At 40.2% G+C, this 20,083-nt stretch overlaps 1 protein-coding gene across 2 annotated transcripts; it reads left to right on the top strand.

The window, feature by feature from the left end:
• The first annotated feature begins 984 nt into the window (after positions 1-984).
• COQ10B (coenzyme Q10B) lies at positions 985-20,028 on the top strand. Of its 2 annotated transcripts, XM_054043584.1 has the most exons (6): positions 997-1,085; positions 4,383-4,500; positions 6,070-6,219; positions 10,423-10,615; positions 13,763-13,864; positions 17,758-20,028. In XM_054043584.1, exons 3-6 carry the CDS (start codon positions 6,095-6,097, stop codon positions 17,923-17,925), a joined length of 588 nt encoding a protein of 195 aa, XP_053899559.1. In that variant the 5' UTR covers positions 997-1,085; positions 4,383-4,500; positions 6,070-6,094; the 3' UTR covers positions 17,926-20,028. The 2 variants fall into 2 exon arrangements, with proteins under 2 accessions (XP_053899558.1, XP_053899559.1); XM_054043583.1 differs by lacking the exon at positions 4,383-4,500 and having other exon boundaries at positions 985-1,085.
• The last annotated feature ends 55 nt before the right edge of the window (positions 20,029-20,083 follow it).

Genomic DNA, 20,083 nt, shown 5'->3' with positions numbered 1-20,083 from the left:
AGGCGGGGGAGACTAGGGGCAGGGCCCGTGGAGGGCGCATAGTGTAGTTTGTGAGGCAGGGGGGCATTGTCACCCCAAAATGCAAGCCTCACAGACTTTGCCGCCCCCTCAAATACATAGCCCCATTGACTAGATTGGAGCTGCTCCAAAAATATAGAAGTTAAACTATGCCTGGGTGGGGAGGGGGAGCTGGAGATAAGGGGCACGACCTGAGAGGTGGGGAAGCTGGTGACAAGGGAGACGCATTGGAGGGAGCTATAGGGCAGTGAGGGGTGGGTGGAGCACGAGACAAGGGGAGGGGGCTATAGGGCAGGATGTGAGGCGGGGTAGGGGGAGCTGGTGACGAGGGAAGGGAGCTCTAGGGAGGATCTGAAGGGTGGGGGCTACAGGGCAGGATCTGAGGGGTGGGGCCGGGAGCTGGAGACCAAGGGCAAGCCGGGGCGTGGGCTGAGGCGCGGGGAAACGAGACAAGGCGGGGCAGAGTCTGAGGGGAGGCGGGGAGACGAGGCAGGGTCTAGGCGGTGGGGGGAGCTGGAAGGCGGGAACGGGACGGAAGGCTGGTGGGGGGAATTGCCGGTGGGAGCTGGAGGTACACGCCGCAATACCGTATCTTGCTCCTCGCGACCCCAGGCTGTGTAACTTTAAGGGCTACTGAGTGTCACGCCATTCGGCCAATCAACGGGCTGATTCCAGCACTCATCCCGCCCCTGTTGCGCCCATCCTTATGTAACCCCGACAAAGCGATCCCTAAGCCTTGTGACTGCGCGCGGTCCCGTAGCTCTGTCTCGCGCTCGCGCACGAGAGTCATGGGGTGGGTGTGGGAGAGGGTGTGTCGAGGGTAGGACACCGCGGTCCACATAGCAGTGACGTGCGGGACTTTGGACACGGTGATTGGCGGCGTCTGGGCGGCTGCTGCGCGGTGATTGGCTTGCTAGAGATGGAGGCGGGTCTGGCGCTGGCAGCCGTTAGGCTGACTGACTGGGATGGGGAGGTGAGGCAGCGGGGCCGAACATGGCGCGGAGCGGCCGGGCGCTTGGGAAAGTGCTCGCCGAAAGGCTCACGGCGCCGCACAGAAGCGTTCTCAGGTAGGCGGGGTCCTCGCGTCCGGCCAGTCACAGGGACATGGGCAGGTTTAAAGGGGCTGGTGACCCCCCCCCCCGCGCCCCGTTCTTTCCCGTACTGCGAGCGCCTCCTCCCACCGCCTAGGCACTGGGAATCTCCCTGGAGCCGCTCCTCCAGCTCGTGAGAGGCGGCCCCTGCTCGCTCCACCCGGCGCCCGGGAGCTGAGTGGCGGTAACTAACAACGTTGACATTCGCCTTGCGATCAGTAGGCTCCAGAGTGAACACGCTGGCGCTGGGCGGGGAAACTGCTCGCTCCTCTCGGAGCCCCCGTCTGGCTAAGGATTTGGGCACTTGGGGTCGTGGGGCTCAAGACTCTTTCCAACTCAAAGGCAATAAATAGGTAGCTAGGTAAATTCTCTGGGGAAACCCCAACATCACGCTGGAGTTAAGGAGATAATTTAAGGGTGAAATACTGTCACAGGAGTATTGTGATGATTCCAAAAAACTTTAGTGCAGATGAAAGGTCTGGTTCTGCTTGAAGGAACTGCAAAACATTAACAGTCTACAAACTGACACACTTTCTAGCTGAACCAATATATATAATTTTCGGGCACATTTCAAACATTTCAAGACCTATGTCATGACATTTTAATAAATGTAAGGTTGATTAAGAGTCAAGACCTACCCACTTTGTGTCACAACCGGTTCTGTTGAACCCAGTCTTTCAATTATAGAGGCAGGTTGTGTGAAAACAAAAGAAAACTTGGAAAGCAAAATGGTCTCAAACTATTTCTCTTAATAAGGAGTGAAATAATAAAAGGGCTCTTCCAGTCTTTATTGTTATTAGGGAGCTGCTGGTTGTGCCTCCATGTTAAGGTTGAGGTACGGTGTGTGTGTGGTTCCCCTTTTCCCTGTATTTAAAACTGGTAATAAATAGGCTGGAAGTGAAATCCCTTCATGATGTCATAAACTACATTCAGTTGTTTGATGCGGACTGAAGTAGCAAAATGTGGGATCTTTTTTTTTTTTTCCCCTCTTTGGAGGGAAAAAAAATGTCATTTTATGTCCTGTCCACATTCAAGTGAAGTTTAAGGTGGGCTGGAGATACTAAAATAGTTCATCCTTGTTAAATGAAAGTAGCTTTTAAAAATGATTTAATGTGTGTGGTTTGAGGACAAACAACATTCCCAGAAACCGTGTCTAACACAGAAAAGCCTGTTATTTAGACTCTTGGTACCTAGTAACATTTGAATATGGTTATATCCTATCTTAAAGAAACACAATGTTTAGGTGCTTTTGATCCAAGTGTAACTTGTCTTAAAATGATAGTGTGTTCAGGACTTTCTGCATTGAAAGTGAGATAAAGAATTAGGGGAGGGTAGCTATTACTAGGGTTTTTATAAGCACTATGTTCATGATCTACCAAATACTTAGCTATAGATTCAATCTGTACCAAACTTGTATATAAACTTACCTTTAACAACTTGTATAATGCATGCACCAAATACATACCTCTATCTATTAATGTTTTAATCAATAACGTGCTATTAATAAAAGAGGGAGAGACATTCAGACCACTTTTCCATAAAGCACTTTTTTTCCTTTGTCACCTAGTGCAGAGAGGAGCACTGTGGAAAGCTGCACAATTATGTGAAAAGGAAAGATGTCTATGTGGTATCTTAACACCACGCAGCTGCTTACAACCTTCTAATGTGTGAGCTTTGCTCTGCCTGTGTGTTGAGTACCAAACTAACTAATGAGGGAGAAATTGATGTCCCCTGGGATTTGGAATGAGATCAACTTATGTCACATTGATGTCAAAGGCCATAAAACAGCCATCAGTTGACATTAACTTGATGAAACTGATATTTGAGAAACTATGAATACGGTTACACTGGCACATCCTTTGTACTAATCTCAGTCTTTTTTATCATTTGTTAGATATTTCTTCTTCTAGTACTTGATTCTAATCAACTTGAATCTTAAAACAGATCTGTGGTTTTTTTTGTTTTAAATTTGATAAAATCATGGAGTCTATTATTTGAACATGTAAGATACAGTAGTAACTGTTTACTCCGTGGAGCATGAAAGCCCTGTGGTACCATAGTTGGTGTCCTAGCATTTGGAGATAAAGCAGCAAATGATTGGATTGGATAATAGTAAAAAAGTATACTAAGATGTGAAAGCTGGCTGCCCTGTTGCTAGAGAGGGGTGAATGCAGGACTAGAAGCCAAGTACTTCTGAATTCTAATATGGGCGCTGCTGCTATCTGCCCTCTGTGACCTTGAACAAACACTAATATGCTACGTCTGTTTCCGTAACTGTAAAATTGGGAATGTTTAGTGTTTGAAGATGGATGAACAATGAGTGTTGAGCACTGTTTTTTATATACCTAGACTAAATACTTTGCTACTTGTGACCTTGAAAGAGTTAAAAGTCTGATTCAAGAAAGCGCCTATGCTTACGTCCCACTGGTATTACAGTATTTAAGTGATGCCTTCTGTAAGGATGCTTTCCTGTATCTTAGCTGAAGACAGCACATTCTTGATATCTGATTTATCTTCAGATAAAATAAAGAGAAAATAAACTGATGATGCAGTATTCCATATGAAACTTCCCCAGACTTGTTAACCTTGTAATTTCTTCTTATGTTAATCATGTCTGCCTTGAATGGTATTAAAACTCTAAACCAGACATTAGCTATCAGCAGTTATTTCTCATTGTTCTTATTTATGTTATTTAACATAAAGGATTGGGATTTGGAAGTTGCAAAACAAGTCTACTGGAAAAATGGTTTGAAATATTTTTACTGATCATTACAGAAATTTAAATACACATTTATTTTTGACAATGTATCACATACATAGTTAAAAACTCTCATGTTTTATTTTTGTCTTTGGTTGAGAGAGGCTAACTTAAATGTAAAATAAGGCCTATCCCAAGTTTTCTGAGTGCATTGACCAGATTTATAGAAATTTGATAAAATAATTAATAAATCCTTATCCATATCCATCTCTCTGGCACTGCAAGACTGTTTCTCTATGGTACCCCTTGCCACATCTTGTCACACTGTTGCTAAATTATGGGACTGTATTCACATCTTTTGAGATACAACTGTCCTACAGTCTCAAGGGTTTTCCAGATATTCAGCCTAACTTTCCCTTTCCTAATTTCATACCAATACTCCTGGTTGTATCTCCGATACAATCCCAAGTAATTCTTTTCTGTCTCTGGTGTTTACAGTTTTAAATATTTGTAGTCTATGGTCTTGTTTCACATGTTTTATTACTTCACAAAATATGTATATATTATCTCTCCAGACTCTGATCGTGTTCTTTGCTCTCTTCTGAAGTCCCTCCCAGATTGGTTTTCGGCCTGCTAACATGGTGAACCAGATCTAAATGCAAGTGTAGCCCTGGGGTAGTTGTACAATCGAGGGTTAGTATTGCAGTTCTTAGGGGCTTAAGCATTTTTGTCAAAAGTTTTCATGATAGTTTTGAATAGAATTTAGTTACTCAAGTAGATATTTCCATTATATAAGCTCCTCAAAGCAGGGATTGTGTCTCAAGAATGTTTGTAAAATGGCTTGTATAATTACAGCATTATTTGAATGTCCTGTAATAAAGCTCCATTGAGGTGAGTGCAGAGCAGGTATGTGATGCTTCCATGGTGGTTTGGATGTCTGCCCCATAAGTTTACACTGTTGGTTATTGTAGGACATTATTGGGTGTTTCACAGGCTAGCAAAAGTTAATAGTTTCTTCTTTAAATAGTTGGCAGTTTACACTTGGTTATCATAACTTGCTAGACTTCAGTGGTTAAGGAGAAGTATGCTATGTTAAAAAAAACTTTCAGCTTATTGGGGAAGGTCAGTTCCATTTTTAACTCCTCATCCATATGACTGCTTGAATCTAGAGTTACAATTCTGATTGTGTTGTTAGAAATATGATAGAAATAGATAGTTCATTAGATATTATGGGGAGAGGTACCACTGGTAGATAGTAGAGCTCTGTCTTTTAAATGCATTGATGCCAGGAATCAGGTCTTCCTGAGGTTAACTTTTCTGTAAAATATATTAGTGCTTTTTAACAATGATAGATCCCAACTTAAGCAGAGTTGAGAATTTAACAGTGTAGATAGATCTATAAATGTGATGATTCACATTTAAAAACTGAAATATGCTTTGTATTCTTCCATAATCTTAAATTCATTGACAGAATACAGATATAACCTTTATAAGTATTTCTGAAAAGTAAATGATGAGGTTTTATTTCTGAAAACACTTGAGTTCAAGATTATATATGATGATCTCAACTCTTTCAGGAGAAACAAATGTCTAAAGTAGGATAAGGAATGTAGTTTCCTCTCCAAAAGGCCATGCACCCAGGAACTTGCTTTTTAAGAGAAATAAGGGAGGAGGAGAAACCAATTTCTTGTAATCTGAAACATAAAAATATGAATGTATTTATAATGGCATTCAGCTGTGTATCTCACTTCTTTTCCTGTTCACATATTCAGAATGGGACAAAATATTAGAGATGACTTCTGAAAACTATTTATGTATTAGCAGGAAATGCTGTTCTGCAAGTCAAAGTGAACTCAGTTTAGTGTATGGCCTCAGACTGACTTGAAGCCAAGTCTTAAGGGAAGGCCTTTGTATTTTACTGTGTGCCAATTTTTTTTCCATGACTGGGAGCTATTTTTAGTTTCGCCAAAGGCAAAAAAAGGTTAACATTGCATCTTGAACAGCTTACAGACTGTTACGGAGTTCACTTTCACATCTGAATCCAAAATTTTCAGCAATACTGTAGAACAGATTGCCTATATGTCTCACTTTAATGTATGGAGTGTTGTAGCCATGTTGGTCCCAGGATATTAGAGAGATAAGATAGGTCATGTCATATCTTTTTATTGCACCTCACCCACCTTGTCTGTCTCACTTCATTGCATTAATAATTTGTTTTGTTAATCAAAAACACACTATAAAAAAACATTTTCACAATTGCAGGCACTTGGCTTCATGTGGTATTCTGATGAGCAGAATTCCTCCAATGCAAGCATCTGTAACAAACCGTACCTTCGAAAGAAGAACTTTCTTCAACATTGCTTCACCGTTTGGAAATAAAAGAAAAGAATATTCTGAGAGAAGGATTATAGGGTTTGTATAATAGAACTATGGAAATAGATTTATCTGTGTGCATTTGGTTTCCACAAGTTGTTGTAGATAACCAGAAATACTAGAAATGTTTATGGTTTATGTTTAGTGGTGACTAATGATTTTAAAGGAGCCTGACTTTCAGAAAGTGCAGAGTCTCTCTCCCCTCAAAATCAGGCCCCTTTTAAGTGCCTCAAATTGAACACCAAAAAATGAAGATACTAAAAATCACTAGCCAGTTTTGAAAGGTTTAGTATGTGACTGTTGTTTTGTCCAGAAATTAAACCTGGTGTTCAAAAAAAATTATAATAAAAAAGCTACCCCTTCTAGTGGAAAGAATGCCTTAACCATTTAATTTGCTTCTGCAGAAAACTAAATTCCAGCAAAATAACAAAGGTATGAACTCAATTAGTTTTTCCTCATTTGCTCCAAGAATATGCTGATACTTTCCACTTATATTACACCTTTCATTTGAGGATCTTGAGTTCTTTTAAATTGCTATTGGGTGTGTGGAGAGGAAGCATTATCCCTGTTTCATAGATGGGGAAACAAAAGTACAGAGCTACAGCCCAGGTGAAATCTGGCCCCATTAAAGTCAACAGCAAATCCCCCGTTGATCTTAATAGAGCCAGGATTTCATGCTAGGGCTCTTGGCCTCCCAGTCACATGTTCTGGATATGAGACACGTTATTTCCTCTTCAAACACTGCCTTTGCATGAAATGGCAAGTGATCCTTGAATTTCAGTGAGCTACATATGTGTAGCCAAAAGAATAACTTGGCCAACAGCTGTTATGTTTATGATCCTTTTTCTCTGGAATGGATTCTCTGTTCATTTTTCCAAAGCAGAACTTTCCTTTTTAGGATGCAGGAAAAACAGCATTCCCTTTCACTTTTGACACATCTCTTCTTTGTAGTTATTGCAGTGTAGTAGTGTAGTATCGCTTCTCGGCTCCTTAGAGCTGTGGCGCAAACCTAGTATCTCTCCTCCTGTAGAGCACCTTTGTTTAATTGATAAACTTGGATATAGCTGAGCAGGAAAAAGGACTACCTCCCAGCTGAAATACTATACTTCTTTGGTCTCTTAGTACTGAGGAGTGTTGGCCACAATCCAGATATGTCTCTCACTTGTGTGGGCTTTTTTTTTATTTTTTTTAATTTGTCAGACCTATAATTATATTTGTTAATGTGACATTATTGCTGGATTCATAAGTCTGCATTGTTGACATATATTTAAAGATGGAATGAAATGTTTTTTAAACATTAAGGAGTTACTTTCAATCAGTGGTCCCCAAACTTTTGAAGGTGGTCCCCCCCCCCCTTGCCCCCTGTCCCTTCTGCCAGGAACGAGGCTCCGGCTGTGGGGGGTAGACACGACAGGGGTAAAGGGGCCAGGGCTGGTTACGCAGTTGGGGGTGGATTTGTAGCTGGGAATGGGGCCGCTTCCAGGTGCGGCTCTGCTCCTGGTCTTGGCTGTGGGCCAGGAATGGAGCTGTGGCCAGTGGCTGAGGCTAGGGGCAGGGCCAGGAGCGGAGCTGTGCCGAGGCTGGGGACAGGAGCCGAGGATGCGGCTGGTGGCAGGACTGGAGCTGAGCTGGGGGCAGAGAGGGTTTGGGTGGTGCTCCCTCCCCGCCCCCTGTGGGGGCTGGCCCAGGCCCACCATGCCCCCCGGACATCCCTAGTTTAGGGACCTCCATTTTAAATTTATAGGAAGCATGCAAGAGTTCAGGATCTCTTTTGTCTCAATTTGATGACTGACATTGGGACACCTAAAGCAGAAAAGGCAAAGTGGAACGCACAGCCCTTTAATTGTTTGTAATGTCACCAGTTGTTTTAGGAGAAAGTCAAGATCAGAATTTTGTTTTTAATTTTTTTTCCAAATGCTCCTTACAATTTTTTAATCTTTAATTTAAACCTATCCCCATACTTCCTTAGGGTCCAATCCTGCAAGGCACTGTGCACTTTGGAAGTCAGGGCACTCTGTACTTATCAGGAGGTGCTCAGCACTTTGTGGGTATGGGCTGATCTTACTTACTATTTCTAAAGCATCATAAATGTAATTAACACTTCAGACAAATAAGAATGTCCATGCCCCCAGCAATTTGCGATGTGAAGTTTAAACAAGATGTATGAGGGAAGACAACAAAATGCTGGGCACAGGATGAGGGTGATGTGAGGACAAGGGCTAATGGGATAAGATAATGGAGTTCCTGAGGTAGCTGATAGATGTATCTTGAGGGTTAAACTAGGAAGTTCACAGCATGCTGAAGGATTGAAGAAATGAAGGGTCTGGAGATGGGATTGAGCTAAGGTTTTCCCACTACGATAAAAGATAATAGGAAAAGGAGCCAGATAAGGGAGAGTGGTTACAGAGAAAAGAGGAGGTGAAATAGGCAGAAAGGAGGAGTTATGAGTTGAAGGGTTAGAGGCAGATAGAAAAGAGACTACAGCAGCAGGAGGATTCTTTAATTAGATCTGTTGTTTTCCAGAAGCTCTTGTATACTCATTGTATTGTATATGCACAAAATTTGACTTTCAAAGAGTCATAACTGGTTAAATCAAAATCAGTTTTCTTCGGAAGACTCTGACAGGCCTCAGTGAGGGCAATTACCATGTCAAATGGTTGCAATATTATTATTATTTGTGTGTGTCTGCAAGTTAGCTTTCTCCCCTTTCCAAAAGCAGCTGCAATTTCCCCTTCAAACTTGGCATATACTCAACACCCCTTTGCAGCCCTTTCCCCCTTAAAAAAAAAAAAACCCCAAAAATCATTTCCCAACAGAAACCAACTTTGGAGACACTACTGCAGCTTTGCCTCTAGCAGTTATATCAGCTTTCCTAATAATACAGGATTTTTAAAGTTTGTATATTTTAAAAGCATATGCAGATCTGCTAAACATTAATGTGGCTGATTTGCTAAAGGGTGGGATGAAAAGATAAAGATCTACAGAATCTGTATCTCTGTAGAATTTACTGCAATTTTGCATTTGTCTAGAAGTCTGAACTAGAGGTATAAAAACTGTTCTGTGGAAAATCACTTGTGCAGTATTTGAAGAGCCTTAATGGATAACTAGGAAAAATAGCAACATTTTTTCCCATCTTCTGATATCCTTGTTTGACCATTACAAATGAAGGTGATATAAATATTTACTCTGGGCTGAAACTTCGTATATGGGTCAGAATCAGTAAAAATTCCGTTCCGCATTTACCTAATTTAAAAACTAGTTCAAGACAAGACTAGAATTTCCACTTTGTTTTCACCCTAAGGGTTTGAATGAGATTCTGAGTAAATGAGTAAAAAGTCAGGGGGGAGGGGGAGGGAGAGGGAGAGGGGAGGTTTTTATTAAATCCAGCATTTTAGCCTAATGGCTTCTTTTTAGGTTTTTTTGTTTCTTTGGTTTTGTTTTTGGTAAAGTCCATTTGATACAGAAGTCGCTGAAAAAGCCCCAAAACCTAAGACTAAAAGGTTCCCCCCCTTTTTGAGACACTTCTAAAATTTAGTACCAACAGTGTTTATCTTGAAGAATTGCATGTTCAGACTGCTTGAAATTGGCTTTTAGCTTGCCTTTTTTTTTTTTTTTTAAATACTGAATAACTTAGGCTCCAATCCTGCAAACACTTAACGATATGAGGGACTAGTCATATGCATGAAATTACAAATTACTCATTTGTGTGTTTGTAGGGTTGGGACTTTAGCTCTCGAATGCAAGGGACTAATAGCAGCAGCTTGACAGAACAGATGGTGGGTAAGCACTGTGCTGGCTTCCCCATCTAGTTTTACCAACATACCTCATCCCAAACCTGTGGCATCTTATCTATTCCAATGTCTTGCTTCCCTTGGGCAAATATTGATTTGTACCAAATTGCTTACAACTTGTTCTTAACTATTTTTAATTAGCTAAGTTACCTGTACATTTTTTAATAGCTATATTGTCTTCAGTTGATTGTATTTTTGAGATTCTAAGTTGTATTATTATTAGAATGGAAATCTTCTTTATTTAGCTTTTTGTAAAGTGTAGTCAGCATTTACAGTGCTGAATAAATTACGGCTAAAATATTAAAAGGATGTAAGGCTGCAAAGTCAAGAACTCATACATTTTTGAAATACCAAAATTAAAGTTGCCCATGTAACTTATAGTAACTTGGAAAGCTTTTATATTTAAATTACTACAGTTTTATAACTGGTAATGTCATGTTTCTATTTTCAGGTATTCCATGCAGGAAATGTATGAAGTGGTAGCTGTTGTGGAGGACTACAAACTCTTTGTTCCTTGGTGTAAAAAGTCAGACATATTATCCAAACGTTCTGGATACTGCAAAGCCCACTTAGAAATAGGATTTCCTCCTGTAGTAGAGAAATATACATCAGTTGTTACCCTAGTGAGACCTCACTTGGTTAAGGTAATTCTTATTTTGTGTATTTCTTGTGTGTAACTTTTCCTAATATCCGATTGTATAAACTTAATACTTTAAAGAAAACAGGAAACTATGACTTCAAAACAAAATTCAAAAATGATTTTGAGTGGTGCTATATTTTCAAAGACTGTGTGTAGCTTCTGTTTAAGACCTAATTACAGCTGAGGGATATTGAACATTGCTTTTAAAATGTGAGCTGCAAAGCAGAAAAATCTTTGCCTTTATTCTTTTTATTATGTGAGAAATAACAAGCCATTTTCTTTGGGGAGTGGGTATGATGCTTCAGACACTTCAGCAAGAACTGTGGCATTGTCATCACTTTCCTCCAGCATTCATGACTTACATTATTTGGCTGGAAAGGCTCAAGCCCTTTAATGGTGAAGGCTTGCTCAGTAGCAAGACTGATGAGAAGATGGAGACTGTGTCTACTGCTCTGTCTTTCAGGTTAACCTGGTCAGAAGAGAAGGAACCTACTTCATCTTCTTTCACGTTCCAGAGGCAATAACTTTCATCTGTTTCCTTTTACCCTTCTTCATAACCGTTTCAACCATGGCAGTAACCAAAAAGGCAGATTAAAAGGACAACATTTTAAGCAGAGGTCTGGCACTTCAGCTGCTCTTTTGTCCTGTACACCTACTCAGGCTCAAATCCAAGGGTTGCTTGGGAACCTAATCTCTATTTCTTTTATGCTTCTTCGTCCCACACCTCTCCTTCACCTTGGGAATTGTCTCCTCGATTTTCTTGCAGCATGGAGTGGAATTGTCATAGATAACTTGTGTCAAAGATAACTGTTCGGTTAAACAGCCCAAATCTGTTCTTTCTCCCATCCCCATTCTTTCCAGGGATTCCTTTTATAAAACAGTTAAGAGGAGAAATGGATTCCTTGTTACATATGGGAGATATAAGATGCCAAGACAGTACAGTGGGGGGAAGGGCTTTTATTTAAAGTACTTTCTCATTCTGAGGGGAAAAAAGGTGGTCTCCCTCCGATCATGGACCTGAGACAGCTGAACAATTACAGCAGAAAGTTCAGGTTTCACATGCTGACTGGACTCTCTCCCTGCTGTTTCCCTACAAGACTGGCTCTTGACCTAAAAGATAACGCTGAATGTAGACATCAGGCTGCTCATCAACTATCTCTTAATTTACAGCGCACCTTAAAAGAGCTCATCTAGTCTTGGAGAAAATTAGAGCAGGGGTTCTCAATCTTTTTCTTGCTAAGACCCCCCCCTCAACGTGCTATAAAAACGCCAGAGCCCAGTGGGTTCGAGAGGGGGGGGGGGGGAGGGGACGGACCCTTGGGCATAGGCATAGTTTTACTTCTATTTTTTGGGGGGAGGGAGGGGGAGCAAGTCGGGCTCAAGCCAGCTGTGCACAATGGGGTCCAGGGAGGGAGTGCCACCTCCACCCCTGACTCACTGAGGCCACCCAGCCTGTCTGGGCTGTGGGGGGATGCAACCAAAAAATATAACTCAAAGAGAGGAGTCAGTTCAAGAAGCTTGAAAACCACTCAGGGTGCAGGGAGCAGGTAGCTAGGGGCTGTGTGGGGGTGGGGGAGGGGCTCCTAGTGTGGCTCCTGGCTTCAGCCCAGCGCTGCTCCTGGCTTGTGGAGGGAAGGGGGTGCCAGACTCAGCCCCGCACCACTCCCATCTTGAGAGTGAGGGGGGGAAGGAGGATGGGGTGTTGGCTTCAACCTTGCACCGCTCCTGGCTTCAGAGCGCGCTGGCTTCAGCCCCACACCGCTCCAGGCTTCAGCATTGGGGCTCAGTGCACTGGGTTTCAGCCATAGGGCTCTGCGGACCCCCTGAAAGGGCTCGCAGACTCCTGGTTGGGAACCACTGGACTAGAATACTTCACCCCTAAGAGTGTTGAAGGGAGAAATCTATTTTTGGTGCTTAAGGTCTCTCCCAGACCTACTGTCTTTGTCTATATGAGGATTTTTTCCCCTAAAAATTCCCACCGTTCAGATCCATCAGTGTTGGCAATGTAGGAATGTTACCGTAAACAAGGAGCTGCTGGCATTCTACCTTGTGGTGTTATGGTGGCTAAAACACCAGCAGCGCCTACCCACCATTGCTGTTGCTGACAGAGTTGAATTGTTGATATCAACAGTGGCAGATGTGAAGGAAAAAAATTCTAGTGTTGATGCATCCATTGAGGCTAGAAGAGTTGCCAATTGGGGAGCAGCATTTGGGTGACTCTTGAAGAGGGAGCATTGTTCAGTCCTTCTCTGCTGGAAGTATGGCCAGCCCAAATCTGGGTTTGGACAGCAAACAAGAGTGAGTGAAAATAAGGGCTACATTGATCTTCTAATCCCAGAGTGGAGGTTATGAAGCCAACACCAGTATGCTCCCCTAATATAAAGCTTTAGGCAAGGACTCTAATCAGATCTACCCTTAAACACTGCTTGCTGGGAACTGAAGCCAAATATGTACACTTATGGCTAGATTCTGCTATTCTTCTATAGATTAAACCCTTACATTGAAATCAATGAGACTGTTCATTCAGTGAAAGTGGTAGAATATGTTCCTTAATGACATGTATTTCTCGTGATAGAATATTTGTGAACTCTCAAACTTACAAAGGTGGCTGAACTTGAGACCTACGGTAGTTTAACATACAGCCACTAATACTGTTTAGTATCAAAAAACAATATTTACAAATTAAGACTACTTATACGGTGTAATTACGAATATTGGAGGCATTTCAGTGCATATATACAAGAAACAGTAAAGGTTAAATATCAGATGCTTTGTTTAAAACTATGGTACTTACAGCACAATGGTACTAAATAATTGCAATTTACAATACTAGGGCACTATTCTGCTTCTCCTACATACGTTGATCTTAGTTCTGTGCACCTGGTTTGAAATCTGTTCTGTGGATATGAGAACAGAAATTGGCCCTCTCCACACCCTCCTTTTTCCACCTAAGAACTGCTCCTCATGCAGATAACTTGATTGCATTGCTTTAAATTATTTTAGGTAAACTGATCTTATCTTGGCTTCGATGCAGGAGGAATTCTTAGCTGCACCATGCCCTTTAACATGTAGTGAAATGTGGAAACATTAACTTTCTTTGTATATTTAATGTACAAGAACTTATTCTAGCTTAACTCGAACTTTCTTTTAGGCATCCTGCACAGATGGGAAACTATTTAATCATCTGGAAACAGTATGGCGTTTCGGTCCAGGAATCCCAGGTTATCCAAGAACATGTACCTTGGATTTTTCAGTAAGTATGGTAATTAAGCTCACTGACTGCTGGAAATGGGACATGAAATGTACTTAAACACAAATGTGCTGCTACTAATGAAAAATATGCTAAGCACATGCACTGAAAAATCAAGCTAACTTTACAAAACTTACTGTTAAATTTTATCATGTGAAAATTTCCCTTTGTAGTCCTCATGAGAAATACTTCTTGGATGAAAACATTAGCTTCCATTGCAATAAAGTATTTCAAGGGGTTGAGTATTCTTCCGTCCCTCCCCTCCCCCCCCCCCCCAAAAAAAACAAAAAAAAAACTACTAAACACTTAATGCTGGTGTTTTCCAGGTTGCCAGACAAACAAATACATATGGGATAATTGTAAGTCAGTGATAGAATAGCCTACTAGATGATATAGACCAATGATTCTCAAACTTTTTTACTGGTGACCTCTTTCACATAGCAAGCCTCTGGGTGTGCACACACCCCTCCCCCAATCAAATAAAATGCTTTTATATATATTTAACACCATTATAAATGCTGGAGGCAATGCGGGGTTTGGGGTGTGGAGGCTGACAGCTCATGATCCCCTATTTAAGAACCTTGGAACCCCCAGTTTGAGAACCCCTGATATAGACCATGTCCCCACAAATACAGGATTGTTCTCATGTTAGCTTCTAGTTTTAAATTTTCCAGTGGAGAGGATTTCACCACTTCTCTAGTTGGCTATTCCACAACCTCTAATAGATTTCGGTCAGGACGTGTGGTATTTTCCCTCTGCTCTTTAGCATGGAGTAGACTCTCTTCCTTTTTTGTGTATAGTCCTTTCTTCCTTCTTTGTACTGTTATCCAGTCCCTTTTTGGTTGTTTCTTAGCCAAGCTGTATGTAATGAGCTCTTCTGTTCTAATCTTTTCTCAACGTAAGTGCTCCAGCCCCCAATCACTTTTTGCTCCCTTATGAACTGCCTGCATACTGTTTATATGGTTTGGTAATGAGGTGGCTGCAGTTAGATGTAGTATTCCAGACACAGTTACACTGGAGTTGTATTCAGGGAAAATAACAACTCTCTGTTTAGTTATTCAGTTTTTAAAATTTATCTCCTAATTCCTCTCTCTGTGTGTCTGTCTGTCTCTCTATATAGTATGCCTGTGTGTGTGTGTTTGGTTTTGGTCATTCCCAAGCCAGGGACCCACCTGTAAACCTGCACCTCTGTATATAGCCTGGCCTACAGCACCAAATGCTGTACTCGAATCTGTGTAGATACTGTTGCCACCTGCTGGAGTTCCCTGATTTAAGAAACTCTCTTGTAAATAGGAGAAAGCTCTTTTGGTGCCTCTTGTAATTTGAGACTCTCTTGCTTGGGCTAATCTCCTTCAGTTTACTGGGCTTGGCGACATCACAAGTTCAGTAATAGAAAAACAAGCACATGCCTGTAAAATTCAATTGGTTCTCTCACAGGACATGCCACTTAATCTTGCAAGATGTATGGACCCCCAAACTCTTTTACTCATAGAACGTAAAAGCTCCCCAGAAAAATGTATTATTCTAAAGTGCCTCAAAAAAAAAAAAAAAAAAAAAAAAAAGCAGTATGCTTGCTCCCAGTGATGATTATTGTGCAGAAACGCTGAAGGCTTTATCCCAAACCTTGTCTGAGTTGAAAGTTAGAATGACCGGTTTTAAATCCCATAATCCAGATACCTTGTTCTAAGGAAACAGAAACTAAAAAAAAATCTTTACCTAAACCATTTTATGGCATTCTAGGTTGACACCTTGTTAAAGGGAGTCAAAATTGGCCTTAAAACAGACACTGTTCAACTTTACTTGAACTGCTATCATGGCCCTTTGCTATCCACACTATTTTGAAGCGGTAAATGGTTTATGTCAGTAACAGAAGTAGAGATGGGTGTAGAAAAGGACTCTGAATGAGGCACTTACGAATGCTAATCCTTGCTCTGCCACTGACTTGCTGTGTGGCTACAGCGAAATAATTTAGTAAGTCTTTTTCCCCCCATCTGCGAAATGAAGAGAATGTGACCAAGTAAAACTAAGTTATTTGCAATAATTGAGGGTTTAAGTGAAACAACTAAAAATTTAGTTTTAGGGATGTAGATTTAGATGCAAAAATAGAAATCTGAGCTGTGAGCTGCTGCTTGTTCCTACAGACTACTATGCCAGTCTTCTACCAAGTCAGCAGTGAATTCTGAATGAGAGGTAGTTGAGTCTAAACTGTGTTATAGCCCTTTTTAACCATTCTTCCTACAGACCTTAAGTACAGCATAGTGTTTGCAGTTCACTGGAAAAATCTGTACTATCAGAAGTTCTTAACCGAAATTAAACTGATACTTGTTTGCATGACAACTCTGGGTCCCTGCTCTGGAGTTCTTGTTCCCTTAAGAACTTTGAGAGTTGCAAAATGTGCTTGCCTTAACATCACTCCTACTTTACTCAAGAAAAAAAACCCTTATCCCGTAAACAATCGTTTCTGTGCTGGAATGTGTAAGTAGATTAAGATGCAGCACCATATTCAGTCAACTCCAGATGAAGACTGCTGTATCTATTTGAAGCTGTAAGGACAATTTATAGGCAGGCTATGAGTGCCTCATTTGGAATTTAGTGGGGACACCATTCTTAAGACTGACTCTTAAGAAGAATGACACTGATGTTTAAGCATCTTACAGGAAAGACTGCACCTGCAGCAGCTGAGTACATCATAACACCATGCTGCAGCTCAGTACTGATTGTAGTAAATTATCACCTACTAAACCCTATGGGAATTTTGTAAAAAGATTTCTCTTACTAGGGTGACTTGTGTATGCAGCCAATATAACTGAGTTAAGACACGAGTCCAGTTTATAGTGTAGATAAGTATTCCCTAACTAAACTAAAACCATGGACAGCACAAAGTAATATGACAGGCTATTTCACGTAAACAGTAACATGGCTGTCATGAGTTACGTAAGCTTCTTGTCATTCTTGTTTTATACCAATATTTTTGGTTTAAATACAAGAATAGTTAAATGGTTAGAGAATGATAGGATCCAAAATCTGGTACTGTAGTAGTCTTAGGGCTTGCTGCTTATAACTAGTACATCAGTTCTGTGTAAAATCAGTTGTTCTCATTTTGTGTTTAAGGGGAAGACCATTCACTAATTGGAATACCTTAGATCCAAAGGTGGTGAGAGCAGTGAATGTAGTTTGCAGCAAACTTAAAGCTACAGCCTTAGATACTGAAAGATGGATGGGGAAGAGTAGCAGCTGGTCTCCCTCCCTAATTGCCATATTGTTCTTTCCTTGCTTTAAATGTAGCTATAGCATGACAACCACCAGTCAAGGTAAAAACTAGATGTAGTGTTAAAATGAAATGTCTTATGTTCAAGTGTGTTTACACATTCCCTCTCCATTTCAAGATCTAGCCCCCCTCCCCCCCTTTTTTCCCTTTTCAGATGGTCTCTGGCCGTAACTCCATGTCTGCTAGCCCTTACTCACCTGGCTCTAACCAATGCAAATCTCTTTCCACACTTCTAAGTCTGATTTCCTCAGTCACTAACTTATAAGTGCATGCTTTATTCACCCATCATCTTCACTTTTTTTATAACTATCATGCTTTTGTATTAATGAAGTATTCTGGGATGCAGCATGTATGAAACAGTTTATCTAAAAATAAACTGAGTTGAACGGCTTGAGTTTTCACTTGAAATTTTTTTAGAGTTGTATATAAACTTCATTTACAGAGGGTTAAAGCTCCACTTCCTATGAATAATTTTTTTTAAATTGCACTAGATATAAAATTCAAAAATACCAGCCCCACTTCCCATAGAATGCACATTAAGTACATGGAGATGGACTTTTTGATAAAGCAAGACAATTTACTGAAATGGTAGATGCTAGAAATATCTTTTTCTTGATCTCTCAAACAGGTTTCTTTTGAGTTTCGTTCACTTCTACACTCTCAACTTGCTACACTATTTTTTGATGAAGTTGTTAAACAGATGGTAGCTGCCTTTGAAAGAAGAGCATCCAAAATCTATGGGCCAGAAACTAGTATACCTCGGGAGCTAATGTTTCATGAAATTCATCACACATAAAGGGAAAAAAGTTAGCTCTCTATCTTTATTATAATCTAATTTGTACACCTTATTTATAAGAGGTGCTTTTCTCTGTGGGCATCTATTTGTTAACTTAGCATTGTGTGTAATATACTGCTGTACAAAACATGCACATAATATGGAACCATGTACATAGAATATTAAGCTTCAAGTGCAATTCAGGGTGTGGTGTTTCAAACAAACTGAGTGGCAGCTACTGTAAGCTAGCCAATCAAGATTGCCTTTACCTTGCCAAACAGTTTGATTATATAATGAACAGCACATCAGCATTACTGCCTTATCTAAACTGTTAATTTTTTTGCAGTGTTTGTAATAAGTGTATGATGTTTAAGTTATTATTAGTTTTTGAACATATGTAACTTATTCTCATGATATTAGCATCAACCTAAACAAGTTCAGGGAAAGTTTAAGACAATTGCCCTTAACTTCCTACTTTTCCCTGCATCAGGAATACTAGTTTTATGCTCCAAAAGACTGAAAGAAGAATCCCCTAATGGACAGTTTCAATACATTTTAACTGACAAGGCTCTAGTAGACAAAGCAGTGTCATCTTACATTAGTAGCTGTGGTAAAAATATAAACTGACACATTACAGAAGTTAAGAGCAGCAATTACTTGTTCTACAACTTTGAGTTTAAACTAAATCAGTGTGGTAGTGTACAAAGTATATAATTGACTTAAAAAATAAAAGATCTAAAGGAAGCAATTAAGCTTTTTAGAAGAAATCTACTTAAATTTTCACATTCAGTACTCCCATCAAACAGATTACTATAACATTAAAAGAATGAAAGGGGTAAGTTATGCCAAGGATTTTTGAACACATTTGATGAGGCTGGCACTGTTATCTCCAGTCACTAGGGCTATTCCCTTGTGTTATAACTTTGTATTTCCCCCTCCTCTCCAAAAGCAAGCTGGAGCTAAATTGTCTCAAATTAAAGATATAAACTAAGTGAGTGAATAGATCTGCATCCTTTTTCTATTACATTAAATTGCCTAATTCCTGTTTTAGCATTAGCTCAAGTCTGAACTTAAGTGAAATGTTTAGCTTCAAATCTAAAGTTTGACTTTTCTGAGAGGGGAAAAGGGGTAAATGTATTAAGTGTACATAAGAGTGGATACCCAGAAAACTTGAATCCCTTCAGATTCTTAAACTGAGTTAATTTAAATCAGTTGCAGGCCCTACACTGAGTGCACAATTTCCCTCCCCCTAGAATAGCTTCACAGTTTGCTGGGAACAAGGAACCATGAGACTTCTGGTCCTCTGCAAACTTTAAACTGAAGGAAAACTCACTTTCCCTGGAGAACATCATGAGTTACAACATTCTTCAGGCAGCTGCAGCAGTCTAATTCTTTAACTTCAGGTGTTTAAACATATTGGGTTGTGTATATTTTTACCAGTGACAAATCTCCTCCTCTCTATGTTCTAGTAGATGTCTGGTGATATGAAACTGTTAGTCTTCAATCACAGGGGTACTAATTTACTTTTTACAAGATCTGCTAATTCTTCTGTAGACATACAAGATTCCTTTTCTTAAAATAATCTCAGGCAATTTATCCTTTCATACCCTCACAAAACAAATGTTCCCGACACTGCTGGTAAAAGGATCCAATACATGAAATAGAATTAGTACTCAAGAGGAAGAGTGACAAGTCCCTGTCCATAGCTTACTATTTCAACTGCATTACATTTAAGATTAATTTTTCTTAAGAACTGTGAGTGGACTTGGATATGTTTCTCACCAGAATTTTATAACATCAAAACTACCCAGGGTCTATATTCACACTCAATTGAGGGGAGGATCGTTTCTTAAACAAATACTCCATCCCTTCCCAGCACTAAAGGTCAGATTTCTAGCAGAGTTTAAATGTGATCCCTGTATCATTAGGTTTGATTTTTGTTAAAGGTTTGTAGACAGGTGAATAAGGTAATACATTTCATAACTTTGAACAATCTTTTATTATAGAGGTTGTCACATAATTGTATATTTGTCTTTGTACAATTTTTTTTAGTCTTGCACACAATGGTTTCATCTGAACTTTTCCTAGTATTGGCAAGCACCAATAAATTCTGATTAAACAGAATTTCAAGTGCCTTAATTGATTAAATTTAAAGCAGAACATTGGCATGTGGATCTTG

This window comes from Malaclemys terrapin, chromosome 11 (assembly GCF_027887155.1).
Source record: "Malaclemys terrapin pileata isolate rMalTer1 chromosome 11, rMalTer1.hap1, whole genome shotgun sequence".
In the NCBI taxonomy this organism is placed as follows: Eukaryota; Metazoa; Chordata; order Testudines; family Emydidae; genus Malaclemys; species Malaclemys terrapin.
The sequence above is the reverse complement of the archived record's forward strand: the minus strand, read 5'-3'. Positions and strand labels throughout refer to the sequence as shown.